This window comes from Centropristis striata, chromosome 4, assembly GCF_030273125.1.
Source record: "Centropristis striata isolate RG_2023a ecotype Rhode Island chromosome 4, C.striata_1.0, whole genome shotgun sequence".
Taxonomy (NCBI): domain Eukaryota; kingdom Metazoa; phylum Chordata; class Actinopteri; order Perciformes; family Serranidae; genus Centropristis; species Centropristis striata.
The window spans coordinates 5,509,450-5,529,052 of NC_081520.1; the positions used below are offsets into that span (position 1 = coordinate 5,509,450).

Genomic DNA, 19,603 nt, shown 5'->3' on the forward strand with positions numbered 1-19,603 from the left:
ACCCCATTACAAAAAAACTAAAACTAACACTAAAACTAATAAAAACTAAACTAAAACAAAGCATTTTCCAAATAAATAAATAAATAAAACTAGAATAAATTGTACATAAAACAAATAAAACAAAAATTGACAACGAAATTAAATCTAAAACTAATGAAAAATCCCAAACTATTATAACCTTGCTTGGTGGTAGGCTACTACAACTATGTTTTGGGAAAATCTGCCTTTATGTAGATTTTTCATACATATATGACATATTGAGGAGTGCAGTCTAAATATTAAATAATAGGCAAATAATGAATAACAAGCAGCATATGAATAAAAAAATAACACCTTATGGTGATGTATATAATGGATGTGTATTTATGTATGTCTATAATGTCTTGTTTTCTCTATTTTTATATATCTGAAACTTAATGCATGTTAAGCTGATGTGATCACTGAATTTCCCTATCTTAGCTTTAGTGGTTTTATTTTGAAAGTGTACCGGAAGCACATACCGTGTTATTCTTTTAGTTTGACAGTAACTAACGTCGACTCGCTCACTCGCTCACGCTCTGTTGTTTGCTTTGAGGCGGAGTTCAGACCAATAAAGTCCTGAGTGAATTACCGCTGGAGTCACTAGTAGTCCTCACTTTCACAGGGATAAACAGCTTGTTGGGGTATTTTTTTTTTCGCTTAACGTTACATTACTGACGCACCTTCGTTTCCCGCTTTGACGGCATTCAGACTAACTGACGGACTAATTTCCACCAGTTTCACCTGCGGTAGAAGTCCAACTACTCCCGTCAGCCTGTGGAAGGTAAGAGTCGTTTCTACACGTTATTTTTTAGAGTGACGTCAACAAAATGTAGCTTTTCTACAAACTACCGTTACTGGGCAACGTTTAGTAGCAGCAGTTTGTATAAGTTGCTCATATTTATTGAAATTGTGTATAACTTAACCCTATAAAGCCTGAACCATGAAAAAAGTGTTTGATGAACCTGCTGACAAATAAGTAAATTTAAAAAAATATCAATAGGCATATACTATGAATTCTAATTTGAATCATATTTGATACATCAGGTCTTTTTGTGCTCACAGTTTGTTTTACTTAAAAAAACATATAAAATCAAACATTTTCAACCTATTAAGACTTTGACTTCCTTACTTCCTTTTTATCATTTTCCTCAAACATGCAATATATATTTTTTCCATATAACACAAAATCATACATCTGCTGATATGAAGTTTTCTCGCAGCAATGACTGATCCACCAGTGGAACCTGCATATCGTTTTTTTGCTACATCTGGTATTTTTGTGCAATTTGCTGCTCTTTTTTCTTCTTCAACACATGAAGAAAAGAAGGTTTTTCAGGGGAAAAAAGATCACACTAATGATTTCAGTTTCAAAAACTTGTGTATCAAATATGATACACTTGGCTTTATAGGGTTAAACTAATATTAAGCACTGTAGCTTTTTCGTCAAATGGGTTTTGTTTGACTCCTTACATTGGCTATTAATAACTGACCTAAACGTACAGATGTGAGTTAACATGATTTATACATTCCAACAGTTGCAGTGTAAAGTGCGCTTCACATACAGTGTTGAGCTGCTTTGTCGCAAGGTGCAGGTTTAATGTAAGAGAAGCTTTTTTTGTCTGTTTGTCATTTGTGTGACAGCCACAAGATAAGCTGAAAAAAATGCTTCCTTTTTTTTTTGCAAACTCAATCCAATACTTCCAAATGTTCGGCATATTGTATGGAATCGTTATTTGGTTGGACTTGCTGTAATTTAGCCACCAAAGAAAAATACATTGGATTGTATTGTGGCGTAACAAAGCACTTTAATTTCAACTATTGCTGATTGGATTGATTTTTCGCTCAGAAGCCGTCAAATGAATGCAAATACAGTTTTATTTGCCTAAAGTGTCGAGGCTGTTTACTGCATTTTCCAGAGTGTGATCTCAAACATTTAACTGCAAATCGTATCACGAAATAAACCCTGAGAGCTATAACCAGGAACAAAAACGTTTGCAGAGGTCACTTTGAAACGTCATAAAAATAAAGTAAGTAGATGAACAATAAATCACACAGATTTAATATGTCCTTCAAAGCAAGCAGGCAGGGAGCAGGCATTCAGCTGGCTCTTGTGCCTACATTCATTCTGCTTCAGTGAGTGGGGTGCAGGCTGAATCATTTTCCTAAAATGGTCTGAAGGATTTAATTTAGTCTAAAATTAAAGTAAACAAATAGTCCAGATTAGGTAGGGTGGTTATGGTTAGCCTTGTATTTGAACAGTGTGAGTAAGAGTTAGTCAGATCCTGCAGCACTGGGTAGACCGTTATGTTGCCAGAAGACAAGCAGGAGTGCATGTGATCAACACAGGATGAGTCATATGAGAGAAATTTCCAGCACTCAGGTTGTGGTAGATTTAGAAACCTGTAGTAGTTCAGATGGTCGGTGTCATAAAGATAAAATATTCATAATGCAGAGAGGTAAACACTACCAGTAATCTGTGTGTCAGTTAGGGGTGGGCAATATGGCCCTAAAAGAATATCACGATATTTCAGGCTACTTTTGCGATAACGGTATTCTTGACGATATTACAAAATACTTAAAAAGATATAGAAAATATGTTTTTTTTTTAGTCTAACAGTTGCCAAATAAAAAAAATGTGTGAGAAAATAATAAAAATAACCATTTAGGGGTTCCGGGGGCATATTTTAATGACATTTTGTAAAGGAGAATAAAGGTTCTTGTATGTTTTATCTAAGCCATCTTATTTTGACAGTCTTCTTGTAAGTTCTGTGGTGGATTCTGTTAACACACCGTGCTCTTATTTTGAAAGCTGCATGTGTTTAGCGACAGAGAGTAAGTAGCTTTTTGTGATTAAAACAACTTTAATTGTTAGCTAATGTTAACCTTACGCCACTACATCAAGAAGTAGGAATGTTACCAATATCACGATATGCATTTTTTTTAACCATGAAAAAAAAATACAGATATTATCGTGAACGATACGATATGGCACACCCCTAGTGTCAGTGCAAATCAACAGATAAGATAAGACTGCTGTTCTTGTATCAATATGTGTCCAACAATCCTATCTTTGTTTCCTACTAGGTGCTGTGGAGTTGAAGATGAAGCAGCTCTCTTTATTCTGCTTGTATGTACTGGTGACCTTGTATGGCCATAAGGGTGTGCTGTCCCAGGCTCCCTCCTATGGTGAAAGGGGCTCTGATCTTGGCATACAGGTGTTCCAGCAAGTAGCCCGCTCCAAGCCCCAAGAAAATGTGGTGCTTTCACCCCACGGTGTAGCCTCCATCCTGGGGATGTTGCTACCAGGAGCCCACGGAGAGACTCGGAAGCAGGTCCTCAATGGTCTCCGTTACAAGAAAAACGGTATGGGCTTCTTCTGGTAGTAGAAGACTAGATGCTAGCTGGACTTGTGCTGATTAACTAAATTATATGTTATATACACTACTGGTCAAAAGTTTTAGAACACCCCAATTTTTCCAGTTTTTTATTGAAATTCATGCAGTTCAAGTCAAATGAACAGCTTGAAAGGGTACAAAGGTAAGTGGTGAACTGCCAGAGGTAAATAAAAAAAGGTAAGCTTAACCAAAACTGAAAAATAATGTACATTTCAGAATTATACAAGTAGGCCTTTTTTCAGGGAACAAGAAATGGGTTAACAACTTAATTCTATGGAGTCTTGGGCTATTTTGTCCATTTTTTAATTCTTTTCATGTCTTTGTAAGTCATTTTGTGTCTTTTTTTGGTAATTTTGTGTCTTTTTTTAGTCATTTTGTGTCTTTTGGTGTCTTTTTTTTGTCATTTTGTGTCTTTTTTTGGTCATTTCGTGTCTTTTTTTAGTCCTTAAGTCCGACATAAAATGTGATTTTGAATCTTTTTTTTACTTTCAAAACACTATCATGCTCAATCAAGAATTTTAAATGTTGCAAATGTGCATTAACTTCAGAGAGCACTGAGACATTAAACTGCATAATTTTCAATTAAATTCTGGAAAAGTTGGTGTGTTCTAAAACTTTTGACCAGTAGTGTATATATATATATTTTTTTCACAGGCCCGTACAGGATGTTGAAGAAGCTGCACAAGACCTTGACAGCTAAGTCAAATCAGGATGTTGTCCTGATTGCTAATGCCATGTTCAGCCAGGAGGGCTTCCCCATGAAGGAGGCCTTTGTATCCACCAACAAAGCCAACTTCCAGTGTGAGAGCAGGAACCTGGACTTCAGCAACCCTCAAAGGGCAGCAGATCAAATCAATGAATGGGTTAACAATAAGACCAAAGGTAGGAGTCAAAGGTGAATGTAGATGAGTCCTGCTCTTAGTTGATTAGCCAACTAATTGCTAATTTTGGTCCTGATCAATTAAGACTTTTAATGTTTTTTCTAGAGATAAAAAATATAGAATACACCTCATTAATTGAACATAAGGCTAGGGGTGTGCCATATCGTGTCGTTCACGATAATATCGGTATATTTTTTTTATGGTTAAAAGAAATACATATCATGATATTGGCAACATTCCTACTTCTTGATGTAGTGGCGTAAGGTTGAGAGTCTGTCATCAGTCAGTCAAACCTCCAAACACACTGCTGCATTATGCCGTTCGTTAGCCACGAGCTAACATTAGCTAACACTTAAAGTTGTTTTAATCACAAAAAGCTACTTACTCTCTGTCGCTAAACACGTGCAGCTTTCAAAATAAGAGCACAGTGTGTTAACAGAATCCACCACAGAACTTAGAAGAAGACTTTCAAAATAAGTTGCCTTAGAAAAACAAACAAGAACCTTTATTCTCCTTTACAAAATGTCATTAAAATATGCCCCCGAAACCCCTAAACGGTCATTTTTATCATTTGCTCATACTCAACAGTCAAGAGTAATTTTTTTTTGTAATTGTATTTTGTATTTGGCAACTGTTGAGATTTGCACTTCACACTACATTTTACATTTTTATTTATTTATACAGACAAAATCTTTTTAAGTATTTCGTAATATCGTCAAGAATATCGTTATCGCAAAAATAGCCTGAAATATCGTGATATTCTGTTAGGGACGTATCGCCCACCCCTACATAAGGCACAAAAAAGTTCTCGCAAACCACCTGCCTTATTCAGCTTCCAGAACAGCCCCGGGTGGTAAGAGTTGTGAGGTCGGAGGGCTGGTTGAGCTCCTGTATACTTACCTGCAAATCTATTTCTATTGTGTTGACACATCAAAGGCAGAGAAAGCCTAAACTTTGTAATGCTGTCAATTTCCTACTGCGTAGATTGGTGTTCTAATATGATGCTGCCTAACCTCCTCATCTTAGCCGAAGTGAATATGAAAGAGATGGTGCTTTTTTTTTAAATCAAATATTTCTGACTGAATAAAGTTCCCGTGTTGCATATTTATCCAGGTCACATCCCCAGCTTGATCAAAGCAGACATGCTGGACTCGGCTCTGACCCGTATGGTCGCTGTCAACTCAATCTACTTCAAAGGCTTATGGAAGTCTCGCTTCCAGCCCGAGAACACCAAGATGAGGCCCTTCAACGGGGGTGACGGAAATGTATATAAAGTTCCAATGATGTCCCAACTGTCCGTTTTCAACATCGGTGAGCCATGACGCGTGAGAGATTTCCACTGATGACCTTCTGTGTGAGACTAACCATTTGAAAATGTCTAATTAGTGCAGTTATTCAGGATTATAGATTTTGACTTCATATGATTAACCTGCTCACAAACAGCCAATGATTCAGATGCATTGTGTTACTGAATATGAGATGTTCTTTATTACATTTCGCCACCAAATTACATTTATGGATAGAAAGTGCAACAACAAATTGTGGAGCTATTTTAAGTCATACAGTAATACAGATTTAGTTAGATACCAGATTAGTATGTTTTCAGACACTAACCTAAAGTACACATCAAGGTTATAATAGTTTGGGATTTTTCATTAGTTTTAGTTTTAATTTTGTTGTGAATTTTTGTTTTCAAATTCAGTTAGTTTTAGTTAGTTTTTAGAGTGAGTTTTCTAGTGTTGCATGTGTTGCATGTTCAAATAAATACACTGAATTATGTATGAAAAAAGTTGACAAAAACGAAAACTAAGGACATTTTCACTATAATTTTAGTTAGTTTTAGTTAGTTTTGTAACCACACAATACAGTTTCAGTTAGTTATCGTTTTTTTAAAAACTCTAGTTTTTATTTTTATTTCAGTTAACAAAAATGTTTTTTCAATTCTAGTTTTCGTTATTTCGTTAGTTTTCGTTAACTATACTAACCTTGGTACACATATCCTCATTTGAATGTTCATTGTATTTTGGGTTTCTATTGGACATGCTTAAATGCTTTAATGTTCAAAAACATGTTTTTTTTCCCCTCATACTGTCTGTTCGAACATGCCAATTTTCACCCGCAGTCTGAAACATTTTAGCGCCTGCCTCTTTAAGTCCCCCTCCAGTAAAAGCCCAGTAAGCTCTGATTGGTCAGTGTTTCTGGGTCTTCTGCAGCTGCATCTGCAGCCGGGGAATGACTGTGATGACACTGTGTTGCCACAATATTGGAATTATCTAACATCGATACAATACCTTGAAAAGGTATTGATATTCAATACCATTTTGATGCAGCAGGCAAAAACATAACCTCATCTTTCATGAGCTGACGCTATAAAAAACCCAGAAGATTGTTACATTCAGCTGGAACAAATGAGACGAGTGGCGAAAAAAAAGAGCACTGTGGGAGAAGTGAGAGCAGAAGAAGGAGCTGGTACCTGTGTATCAAAATGGCAGGAAATTAATATTGAGCAGGTTTAAACATTTGCTAATGATACATAGATGTTTTTGGTAAGACTACGCACTAGCAGCACTTCCTGCTTATAGTATAATTGTAACATCACAACTTTATGGAAGTCCTGACAGCTCATTTAAAGGCACAGTTTCTCAACATGGGCTGTGTGCATTTCTTCACACAGTATTTACATGGAACCCAGACCTGCCTTTATAATAAATAAAAATGCATACATTAATCATTGAGGTCCAACAAATTTGCAGTATGCATTTCCTTCCTTAAAAAATATATTTTAAATGTTTACAAGCATGCTTCCTGGCTTGCAGCTGGCTAAAGAAACCCCACCGGGTGCCTTTAACACAACATCAAGTCGGTCTACATTTCTTTGAGGAACCACTGCAAAAATAGGCTTAACCCTTAATAGGGCACTCATTGAAATACTTGCAAATTCCAAATTTCAACCCTAGAGAATATTGGAGGATATTACATACAGCCAGAATGTGTAAAAAACAAACAAACATACAGACCCGGGGGAGGGGGGTCATATTTTGAGAAAAAAGTTTACAAGATTAAAGTGGCAAATCTACGAGTAAAAAATGCACAGATTTATTTATCGATTTTTTTATTTTTATTTTTACTCATACTTGGCCCCTTATATGCCGTTTTAGTTGCAGATTATTCTTGCAGATTTTTTTTCTAAATTTTTCATTTTTACATCGGAGGTCATGGCCAATAAAGTTAATATTGTTATATTATTATCATACTGATTGGTCAGATGTCATGGTGTCACTGTCTGTGACGAAGCTTGATCTTTGCTGATTAGCTGGAAGAAAAATCCATGTGGTTCTATGACCTCACAGAGAGACATGACACTCATGATATCCACTGAAGTTACCAAATATAGTTCTTCGCCCGATAAAGGGTTAATAGAATGTAGTATTTAACTTTGGTCTGCCAACTTGACATACTGTGGTTTTAATGATTTAATATTTTTAATTCAGTATTGTTTTGATGTGCAGTCCCAGCCTCTGCCAGTCTGTGAGTCATGGGTCAGAATGAAGAAGAAATGCAGGCTCTGACATGCCACATTTGTAGGATATTATTTAGTCCTGTGTGAAATGAAATGGTATGCTAGTCAGTGGTCTATATTTAGATGAGCTGTCAGAGTGCTGTGGATAGAGTCTTGTACAGTGCTGGAGTTAAACTAAGGCCATGCTCTGCTGTGAGCAACAGACGTTTGTGTCTTTCTTCAGCGTCCTCATGTCTGTTGACTTTAGCCGACATTGTCTGTGATCGCATTACTCTCTCCAAAGTGCTGCATCTGTCATACAGATCACTTGGCTATGGCTTAATACGGTTATATTTTATGAATAAAATGGTGTTTACACATACTTGGCTGTATTACTTAAGAACATATTGCGTCATGTGTTGGTTTAATGGCCATATAAAGTATGAAAAACGTGTAAACACAGTTGAGGAAGTGAAATTTAAGGAAGTTAAACTAATCATTTGTCAAGTTCATTGTGCAACAACAAGCCTCGCTGGATGGAAATGTGTTGTTATTTAAGAAGTTAAAGGAGAGAATGGAGAGAATAGCTCGCTAAAATACTTCTTGGAGAGCTCAATAGAGGTCTAAAATCAGTATCTTAGTTTTGATGAAAAAGCATGTTTTAATATCAACGTTTGGCTTCTTTCCCCTTTGCTGAGAGTTCTGTCTGGGAGGTCTTTTCTGAGGAACAAATAATTCCCATCTGATCTGATTCCGTTTGTTTATACTTTGTAAAATAGAGTATTGATGTTTAGAGACACAAAAGTAAAGTAATTCAACAGGAAATCCTGGTAATATTCATAGTTAACCTTTCATCTTTCTTATTAAACCAATAATGTTGCAGCTCTTCATTCTTACCATCACCCTGTCCTTTGAAACATTTAACCCTTATAGTCAGGCGGCTTAGGACCAGATTTGGGAAGAAAGGGGACACGTCGGACAAAAGCACCACATTTTTTCCACATGCTCTCTATCACTATAGGTTTCAATTTTTGGTATGAGCCAATTCATCAAGATTGCAGATCGGAGATGGCAGCCATATAAAATCTATGAGAACCAGTATATCTTCTAAGCCACTTAGAAGGTCAATCTTAGTGTCAAAATATACATTTTCTCGGTCAAAGAATAATTTAAAGCTACTGAGAATATCACTAGATGATCAAATAGATATGTTCATTTTGGCCATGTATTTACATAATTATTAGATTCCAAACATTTTCAGCTCAGGATTCTCTGCTGCAGCACTTGAAGCGAGTTGCCTACCAGTCTGGGTGAAAATGAACATATCTATTTGATCAAATAATCATCTAGTGATATTCTCAACAGCTTTAAATGATTCCTTGACCCAGAAAATGTAGATTTTGACACCAAGATTGACCTTCTGAGTGGCTTGGAAGATGTATTGGTTCTCATAGACTTTATATGGGTGCCATCTCGGATCGGCCATCTTGATGAAGTGGCTCCTACCAAAAATTGAAACCTATGGTGATAGAGAGCACGTGGAAAAAATTTGGTGCTTTTGTCCAGCGTATCCCCTTTATTTAGCTAAGCCGCCTGACTATTAACCTCTCTTCCTCCTCTATCAGGCGTGGCAACCACACCTCAGGGCCTGAAATACAAGGTGATTGAGCTGCCCTATCACGGTAACACCATCAGCATGATGATCGTCCTGCCGTCTGAAGAGGACACACCTCTGTCCCGTGTCATTCCACACATCAGCACCGCCACCGTGCAGAGCTGGACCGAACTGATGCACATGAGAAAAGTCCGCCTGCTTATCCCCAAGTAAGACGCACACCTTTCTTAGTTATTCTTAAAACTTCTTTGAGCGTGACCGTAACACTGCATGTGTGTGTTTATGTCTGCAGGTTTACTGCTGATGCGGAGGTAGATTTGGAAGCCCCCCTTTCAGCACTGGGAATAACCGACATGTTCAGTCAGGACAAAGCCGACTTCAGACACCTCAGTGAGTGAAAGCGCAATCAGTCCAAACACAAAAGTGACTCACTGCCTCAGAGTATTTACCACAGCTTGTATATGGATAGAAAGAAGGCTTGAACATTGAACATTCCCATATCTCCTCACTGAGCTCTAAATGTTATGCTCTACTGCCACCAAGTGGTGCAATCAACCAAGAAAATAATCAACCAGGGTCCTTTTGACAGATGTGGCTTTTTGCTCTAGTGCCATCATGTGGAGAAATGTAGCATTTAGTTCAACCAGGCTGACACTAAACTGTTTTTTCATGTGTCATCACTGACATACAGTACAGGCCAAAAGTTTGGACACACCTTCTCATTCAATGCGTTTCCTTAATTTTCATGACTATTTAAATTGTAGATTCAAACTATGAACGAACACATGTGGAATTATGTACTTAACAAAAAAGTGTGAAATAACTGAAAACATGTCTTATATTCTAGTAAGCAAAGGGTGGCTACTTTGAGGAATCTAAAATACAAGACATGTTTTCAGTTATTTCACACTTTTTTGTTAAGTACATAATTCCATATGTGTTCATTCATAGTTTTGATGCCTTCAGTGAGAATCTACAATGTAAATAGTCATGAAAATAAAGAAAAGCGCATTGAATGAGAAGGTGTGTCCAAACTTTTGGCCTGTACTGTATATTTACAGTTGATGTCGCAGCTAATAATGCTCTTATTCAGTCATTTATTTGTGACACCAGATAAGATAATTACACACACAAAAGGGCGAGAGGGTACTATGATATTGTTTATAAAAATTTGTGTTGTAATAAAAATAATAATACATTTAATTTAGAGGTGCCTTTCATGTCACCCAAGGTCACCTTACAAATTATAAAATCTTAACATCTTTAAAAACTAGACAACATGGTAAAAACAAGACAATGTGATATAAAGCAAGTGAAGTAGTGTCCAATCCAATCCAATCCAATCCCCCTTTATTTGTATAGCACATTTAAACAACACAAACGTCTCCAAAGTGCTGTACATAAAATCAACAATAAAACAAACAATTCCATATACCAATCAGCAATAAATAATAAGTGTATAAATCTAAAATGATGCCATAAATAAAACAATACAATCAAAACAGATAAACATAATAAAATAAAAGACGTAGTTAAAAGTAGTAAAATAAATAAAATAAATAAAAGACACAGAGGACCACAAAACTCACGCAGTGTTAAAAAGCCAAGGAATAAAAATGGGTCTTGAGACAGTTATAGAGTGTATGCCAGTTTGAACAGGTGAGTTTTGAGTTGTGATGGTGTCAGACTGTCTTATGTGTGGGGCGAGGGAGTTCCAGAGCCTTGTATATCATTTTCTATATTGTTTCAGTCACAAAGTTGAAAAGCCACAGAAGCACTGTGTTACAGTTATATTTGCATCATTTGAACTTTCCGTTCTGATTTTGTGGAAGCGAAACTATCAAAACTATCTCATGCAAAGTTTGGCACAAGCCAATCCCAATAACAGGCACATTTGGAGGGCGGGCTATCTGTCATGACGTGCCACAAAGTTGACATGACATCAACACAACATTGTGTTTATCATGTATGTAGGAGCAGTATCTCTGTTGTACAACCGGTACAACGGGCCAGGTCTGTTTAGATAAGATATCGCCTCGGCCTGAAATAATCTTTTCTCTATCATTTCACTTGAAACTGTTTCACAGTATCTTTTCTAAAATATAATGAGAAAATGCTCAGTACTAAGGTTATAATAGTTTTGGATTTTTCATTAGTTTTAGTTTCGTTGTGATTTTTTGTTTTCAGATTCAGTTAGTTTTAATTAGTTTTTAGAGTGAGTTTACTAGTTTTAAATTAGTTTTTGTTTTTTGGAAAATGCTTAGTTTTAGTTTAGTTATTAGTTTTAATGTCAGTTTTAGTGTTTTTGTAATGGGGTATTCGTTGGGTGCCAGATTAAAAAAAGTCACAATAAATGTTTCCTTTATTTCCTTTGTCTGATCCATCTCAGCCCCAATAAGTTTATTAAGTCATAAAACCAGATAGATGAAATAGATTTCATATCAACCAAAAAGGTTTATGTATGAAAAAAATTGACAAAGACGAAAACGAAGAACATTTTCACTATAATTTTAGTTAGTTTTGTAACCACAAAATACAGCTTCAGTTAGTTATCGTTTTTTAAAAACTTTTATTTTTATTTCAGTTAACACATTTTTTTTTTTAAATTCTAGTTTTCGTTATTTCGTTAGTTTTCATTAACTATAATTATAACCTTGACTGAGACCACCATTTTTTAGCGGACCAGAGTTTGTTTCTTTGATCAGCATCAGAGATGGTTTGAGTGTTTACACTAGCTTATTATTATTTTGTTGTGCAGTTATAAAAACAAGAACATAAAGAAACAACATTTCCTTTTTAATTCCCCTCACTCAAACCAGCTGGACATTGAAGAGCTTTGTATTTTCTGTGTCTGAAGGTAGAACTGCTGGCTCTTGTTTTCTCAGGTTCTGAGGCTGTGTATGTGTCCAAGGCACTGCAGAAAGCCAAAGTTGTGGTGAATGAAGATGGAACGAAAGCAGCAGCTGCCACTAGTGAGTATTTGTTGACTTTAATGTTGAGGTAAACACAAAGGTGTATGCTGAGTTGCTGTTCTATATCACAATTTCTAACATGGTTACAGTATCTTACGTTCATTTATTCAGTTTTAGTTTTTTAAAATGTTGCTACAACGGGTTTGTTGTTTGTGTTTAGCTGCGATTCTGCTGGCTCGGTCCTCCCCTCCTTGGATCACAGTGGACAGACCTTTCCTCTTTCTCATCAGACATAACCCAACAGGTACAATCTTCTATTTCCATCTGGGTTTACTGTGTATAGTATGTTCTAACATTTGTAATTGAGAAATTAACGACAATCCCAATTCCAAAAAAACTGTCTAAAATGTTAATAAAATAGTGCGATGACTTGCTAATATTTTTTTAACATATATTCAATTGAAAATGTTAAAAAGATCTTACTATATTCGGTTTCAAACCACATGCACTCATTCTGAATTTGATGCCTGCAACACATGGCATGTTTACCACTGGGTTACATCATCTTTAACTACACTCAGGAAGTGTTTAAGAACTAAGGGCACTAATTGTTGAAATTTTGAAAGCATTATTCTTTCCCATTCTGGCTTGGTTTAAGACTTAAGTTCCTTAATAGTTCGAGGTCCCTCCGTTGTATTATGCACTCTATTATGCGCAATGCAATATAACCCATTAAGGCCTAAATCGCCTGGAAAAAAATGCCTGGAAAACCTATGGGCGATTTTCAAATGACCCCCTAAAACCTGAAGTTTTTCTGGAAATTCAACACCTACTAAATAATAGATTTTTCAGCCTCTGTAGCAGATAAGAATGAAATTCAAAAAGTATTTGAGAGCTTATACCCGTGGCTTTCATACGAAGTTGAGTTTATTTGTCCAAACCTTCAATACATTTTTTTAAAAAATCAACAAACTCAGCAAATGTTACATTTGTCTGAATAAAAAATCCTATGCATAATACTAATACATGCCCATTAGCAAGATGCAAACATGATATGACCACTGGAAGAAATAGACATAGTTCTCATTAGCCTACTCTAATAAAAAAAAAAAATCATAATAATAATAATAATAAATAATAATAATACATTTTATATATTGCACTTTTCAGGGTCCTCAACGACGCATAAAGTAATATAAGACATAAACAGTCATGATTTCTTATATCATCATCACAATCAATTAGCCTATTATTATTATTATTATTATTAATATTATTGTTATTATTAATATTAATTTATTATTAATAATATTATAATCTCCAGATGGCCACAAATCTGTCTGTTCTTCGGTGAAAATATGTCGTCTAAAAACATATTCCTCATCCATAAATCCCGGTCGATTGGTTCCGAGGGTTCAAAGTCCAGATCAGCAATTAAGTGATCGGCGCTGTTTTCATCAGATCTCTTCCGTCACTTCCTGCTGAGCTCCTCCGCTATAGTCGTCTTCCGCCATGATTTAAAGTTCTGGAAAAGTCCGATGTTGCATTGCGACACTCCCGCATGTATTCTGATCATGATTCTGATGCATTTCATTGGCCAAGAGACCGAAAATAGGTGGAAAAAAATACAAATACTACAAAATGACATATCCGCTGTCCCGGCCTTAATGGTAGAGTGACGCAACATCGCTCCCGGTTTTAATGGTAGAAATGCGGTAATGCTTTCCCGGCGTCAATGGGTTAAGTGGGAGACCGGTCTAGTATCTGCACTCATTTCCTGTGAAGTCATGCTGTTGTTTCCAAAACAATCTGAAATGTGAACTCATCAGACCACAGCACACTTTTCCACTTTGTGTCAGTCCATCTCAGATTTGCTTAGGCCCGAGAAGTCTGCAGGGTTTCTGGATGTTGTTGATAAATGGCTTTCCTTTTGCATGGCAGAGTCTGAGCTTGTGTTTGTAGATGCAGCGATAAACAACAGTGTTAATGTCTGAAGTGTTTCCGTGCTCGTATAGTAATGTCCTTTATCAGAGCAGTCCCACCTGAGAGATTGTAAATCAATGCTGGTTTTCAGTCTTGTCCCTGACATGTAGAGATTTCACAGCATTCTCTGAATCTTTTATTGATGTTATGGATTGTAGATGATGATATCCCATAATCTCTTGCGATTGTGCATTTAGAAAAGTTTGATTATTTGCCCACACAGTATTTAAAAAGTGGTGATCCTCCAAACAGGTGTTTTTTGCTGGCATCTAATAAAAATAAGCACATATTTACAATAACTCATGAAGCTGGTATGGTAAAACATAAAATATATTGATTTGTACACTTTTCAATTTAATGTCAAAAAGCATTAAGAAATTATCATATTCTATTTATTCACTTTTTTTTTTACATAGCGTCACACCTTTTTTGTAATCGGGTTGTTGACATAAATGTGGCAATTGATCACTAATGTTGTGCTGAGTCTAAACGGGTTACCCAAATAAAGCGGTGCTGACTATGTTTCAGATATCTTTATTGTGAAGCGTTATTCACAGAAGAATCTGAACAGGGTGCGGTTTGCTTTTTTTCTTAATAAACACAAAATGTCAAAACATACATCAAAATAAATAAGGTATCAAAAGACAAAACATGACAAGAATCATCTTATTGGGAAATAAAAATACAGTCAAGCAAAAAAAAAAAAAAAAAACCATAAAAAAAGAATAAAAATGTATAAATGTCATGCATTGCTGACTACGATGGGTTTTCTCTGTTTCTGCCTCAGGTACCATTCTCTTCATGGGCCAGATCAACCAGCCCTGAGCTCAGCACAGGAAATGCTTCTACACTGCCACATGAACACACACACACACACACACACACACACACACACACACACACACCTTTGCTGTAGACTTATGTACAGTGTGGACATATGATGTTATTTGTTTTAAATATTGCTTTTATGTTACCCATTTTCTGTAACGCATAACATGCTTTATAAAATGTTTTGCAGACTTAATTTTTCCTGCTGTTTTAATTTTTTGTATACTTTTTTTGAATTTATTACATTTTTAAGAGACTTTGAATGTCAAGTTGTGTATTTTCTCAAGTCTGGAGTAGGATAATCCGTTTATTTATCGTGCCACTGTTTCAGTTTAAAAGTTCTCCATCTCAAGTCGTGTCACTCCAGTCTGTTCTAAGTTTCACTCCAAAGTTATGGCAATGCATCCCATCGAGAACATCTTGCATTCAGCTACTTTACAGTGATTGTTTCCCTCTCTGAGGAAGTCTTCTGTTGTCATACTTGCTTCATATTTGATCAAATAAATACACATATTTATAACATCAATGACTTTGCCTTATTTTCAGTAGCAAATGTTTGTTTATAAGATCATCATGATCATGATGTCTTTGCTATTTCAGTTACAACCCTGGTTCCAAAAAAGTAACAAATCATCAAATTCAGAATTTGTGTTAATATATTTACAAAAACATAATGTTTCTTCATACTATGTTCCAAACTATGTTCAGCTACAGAAAATAGTGCATCAGAACAATTCATTCAAACTTGTAAATGTATTTGGCATGCATTTTTCCAAAAACTGTTTTAATCTTGTGTGGACAGTGGCTAACGTGTGTAGAGCATAACATTTAAAAACCAGGACTGGGATAGCGGTCTACCTGTCGCTGATTGGATGACACACAGTAATGGCTTGACTAAGAACATGCGACCCTAAAGGGTACTTTTTTTTTAGTAGACTGTATGTATATAGATAAAGGACGTAGTCACCGTGACATTGATTTGTGGCCTGTTGGAAGCATAGACATGTATACATGTCTATGGTTGGAAGCATCGACTTCAGCGTTACACTCGTCCCCATCTTGCGTCGCCATCTTGTTTCTGATACAGGAAGCAGACCATATTTGGACTGTGGAGGAGGAGAGGGATCTGATCACTGACTAAAGCCTCTCTACACCTCAACCTGACTGAGAGAAGCTGCTGCTAATTCATGTTAGCATTAACTGGAGCATTAACTGGGATGTTAGTTTTGGCTAGCAAAAAAAACTAAACAAAATGTTTGTCACTGACCTCAGAAAACTGAGCAGCGACTCCTTGGAGTGTCTGTTAGTCCAACCAAACACTGAACAAGACATTTAATGAACAATTAAGTGAAATTAGTCATTAAGTGAAAATACAGTGAAAGGGTCAAAGTTATGAGACCAAACCACTAAACATCCTTTTTTATATCTATATAACGTTATATATAACTTTATTGACACGTTGCCGTGGATACGCATTGCTCTGCTTCTCTCCTGATGACGGCTTGCCTTGTTAGTGACCTGTCAATCAATGGTAGCCACGCCCCAAATCATACTATTCTTTATCTTCTATTTTCTTCTAAATGGGGCCATTATTAGAACTATTAATATCAAATTGTCTTCAAGAAGATTTTTTACTTGTGATTGAGACTTTAGTGTTGTCCTAAAAGATTTCTGAGGTAATAAATCAAGTGAGAAGTTTTCAAATTTTGCATTGAAATGAATGGACAGATTTATTTTTTGCAGCCAAACTTAGCGCCCCCTGCTGGAATTTTTGGTAGAATGCATCTTAAGGCACTTCCTGGTTTGCCTCCCTGCTCAGACCCGGAGGTTGCTGCCTGCGAATAACCCACAGACTGTGAAATAGGAACTGTTTTTCTTGTGTGCTGCCTAGGTAAGTAAATGAGATTCAACAAGATCAGATTCCCTGTCAGATACCTAGATACCGCCCCTGTCTGACAGTCTCCACCCACAGCTTGACAACTACTTCAGCAAAGGTGCATACTTTTTCAGATGAGGGCTAAAGAGACAGGTGCTAAGGTTGAAGGTCTGCCCCCCCTGCAACCATCAGACTGTCCACCCAGCGCTACTTCCAGTAGAACACCACCAGTGGAACAGGCTGACGGAGATATTAAAGGAACCGATGTGCAATTTTCTTTTGCAATATTTCTACACTGATTTTCTCATACTACTGTGCAATAGGTACATTTAAAACCTGTGCAATAATGTTCACTACATCCTGTTTACATCTTGTTTACTACATTAAGCTGACAGTTTTATTTTCAGGTCGAGATTTAACATAAAAACATGATCAATTTAAAGTGATGAGACATGTTTTTATTTCATTTTTATTAAACCTCATAACAGTATATTAAGTAGTTAGAATTAGCTCTTGAAAAAATGAAAACGCTGCTAACATAAATGCACCAATACAAATATTCTAATAATATATTTGGAATATAAATGACATTCTGAGTGGGCTCATTCTGCAAAACGAGTACTTTTACTTTTGATACTTTACTTCCCATTTGATGCTGATACTTTTGTACTTTTACTAAAGTACGTTTTTTTTTAAATTTCACAGCGTGGTAGTAGTACTGGATCTGGATCTTACGTTGGCCCTGAAGTGCAAATCACAACGGCAAATCAGAAAACACAACAACAAATTACTTAACGCAACAACAAATCAAAAAACACGACAACAAATTACTTAACACAACAACAAATCAAAAAACACAACGACAAATCAAACAACACAACGACAAAACAGAAACAACAACGACATTAACCAAACCGGAAAAGATAGATACACTCGGGCGACATGAATCGTTGCTGATTACTCTGGTTGTCCTTTGAACCGGAAGGACAACATCGCCAGACAAACTGTTTTCTGTTTTGTTTTCTGATTTGCTGTTGTGTTTTTTGATTTGTTGTTGTGTTTTTTTTTTTATTGTTGTTGTGTCTTTTGATTTGCCATTGTGTTTTTTGATTTGCCATTGTGTTTTCTGTTTTGTTGTGTTTTTTTGATTGTTGTGTTTTTTGATTTGCCATTGTGTTTTCTGTTTTGTTGTGTTTTTTTTATTGTTGTTGTGTTTTTTGATTTGCAGTTGTGTTTTTTGATTTGTCGTTGTGTTATCTGATTTGCTGTTGTGTTTTTTGATTTGTCATTTTGTTTTCTGTTTTGTCGTTGTTTTCTCTGTTTTGTTGTTGTGTTTTTTGATTTGCCATTGTCTTTTCTGTTTTGTTGTGTTTTTTTGATTGCCGTTGTGTTTGTTGATTTGCCGTTGTGTTTTCTGTTTTGTTGTGTTTTTTTGATTGTTGTTGTGTTTTTGGATTTGCCGTTGTGTTTTTTGATTTGTCGTTGTGTTATCTGATTTGCTGTTGTGTTTTTTGATTTGTCATTTTGTTTCCTGTTTTGTCGTTGTTTTCTCTGTTTTGTTGTTGTGTTTTTTGATTTGTTGTTGTGTTTTCTGTTTTGTTGTTGTGTTTTCTGATTTGCCGTTGTGATTTGCACTTCAGGGCCACCGTAGGGATCTGGATCTGAATACTTTTTCCACCACTGACCTTGTGCGTATTACGGTATTACGGCATGTGGCGAAACTGAATTCTTGCTCCACTCTTGCAGTCATTACGGTAATCCTGCAGCAGCTCCGGGTGTCAGCTGATCTCCTCCTTTACTGGCCAGAGAGGAGGAAAATCAGCTGAAGGAAAACACTGCTGGATCCTTAACTAAAACCATGGCTGCGGAGATTCATTCGAGGCCCCAGACGGCTAGACCGATTCTCCTGAACAAGATCGAGGGACACTCGGACGCTGTCAACTCCGCCGTGTTAATCCCTAAAGAAGATGGAGTGATCACGGTCAGCGAGGACAGGTGAGTCCAGGCAGCAGGCTAAAGGCTTTCAGCTAGCGGGCTCAGTCTATTTACTGGTCTTTATACTCATCGTTTTTGGTTCACTGGTTAAATAAGGACAAAAGAAGGGATAAGAAATAACAGTTTTGTGTTTCCGGTGTTGTGCCGTATTAAGCACCCCCTCGTCGCGGGGAGTTTACTGAGGAGTTTATATTCAATGCTAAGTAGACCAAGAAAAAAAACAACACACTGACACTTCAATATACACATATATATATATATATATATATATATATATATATATATATATTATATATACACTCACACAAACACATACTTAGGAGTTTATATTATATATATTTACAAATATTAAGGAAGACAACACAGTAAGCAGGCTATTAATTAATGACATCAATAACCATTTACCCGATTTTTGTTATCTGTGACTGTGATTGTGGGAAAGTATGACTATTGTGGAACACACGAGCGCATTTAAACATGAATCATTAACACAAAACTGGACGCTAAACAGAACGTGACGTGGAATGAGAATATATTTTTTGTCATTGTGTGTACGTTGTCATTTGTAGTAAATTAAACATGAGCATTTAGTCCTTTT

General features: G+C 36.2%; 2 protein-coding genes across 3 annotated transcripts in view; both read left to right on the plus strand.

The window, feature by feature from the left end:
* Positions 1-518: 518 nt before the first annotated feature.
* Positions 519-15,660, plus strand: serpine2 (serpin peptidase inhibitor, clade E (nexin, plasminogen activator inhibitor type 1), member 2). The gene is made up of 9 exons (XM_059331678.1): positions 519-802; positions 3,106-3,384; positions 4,071-4,298; positions 5,411-5,608; positions 9,422-9,620; positions 9,704-9,801; positions 12,297-12,383; positions 12,544-12,627; positions 15,094-15,660. The coding sequence occupies exons 2-9, from the start codon at positions 3,123-3,125 to the stop codon at positions 15,129-15,131; spliced, it is 1,194 nt and encodes a 397-aa protein (XP_059187661.1). The 5' UTR covers positions 519-802; positions 3,106-3,122; the 3' UTR covers positions 15,132-15,660.
* Positions 15,661-18,667: 3,007 nt separating this feature from the next.
* wdfy1 (WD repeat and FYVE domain containing 1) overlaps positions 18,668-19,603 on the plus strand; it is a 31,382-nt gene continuing 30,446 nt past the window's right edge. The window contains exon 1 of one of the 2 annotated variants that reach the window (XM_059330964.1): positions 18,668-19,005. In XM_059330964.1, coding sequence (XP_059186947.1) covers positions 18,869-19,005 — 137 coding nt within the window. In that variant the 5' untranslated portion in view covers positions 18,668-18,868. The remainder of the gene's footprint in view (positions 19,006-19,603) is intronic. The other variant, XM_059330965.1, reaches the window with a different exon arrangement.

What these genes read in the sequence shown, in the direction of transcription:
- serpine2 (XM_059331678.1), top strand. Translation starts at nt 3,123, where the DNA reads ATGAAGCAGCTCTCTTTATTCTGCTTGTATGTACTGGTGACCTTGTAT. An exon ending in GAAAGCAGCAGCTGCCACTA is followed by an intron (nt 12,384 to 12,543) that starts GTGAGTATTTGT and finishes GTTTGTGTTTAG; the next exon opens with CTGCGATTCTGCTGGCTCGG. An exon ending in CATCAGACATAACCCAACAG is followed by an intron (nt 12,628 to 15,093) that starts GTACAATCTTCT and finishes TTTCTGCCTCAG; the next exon opens with GTACCATTCTCTTCATGGGC.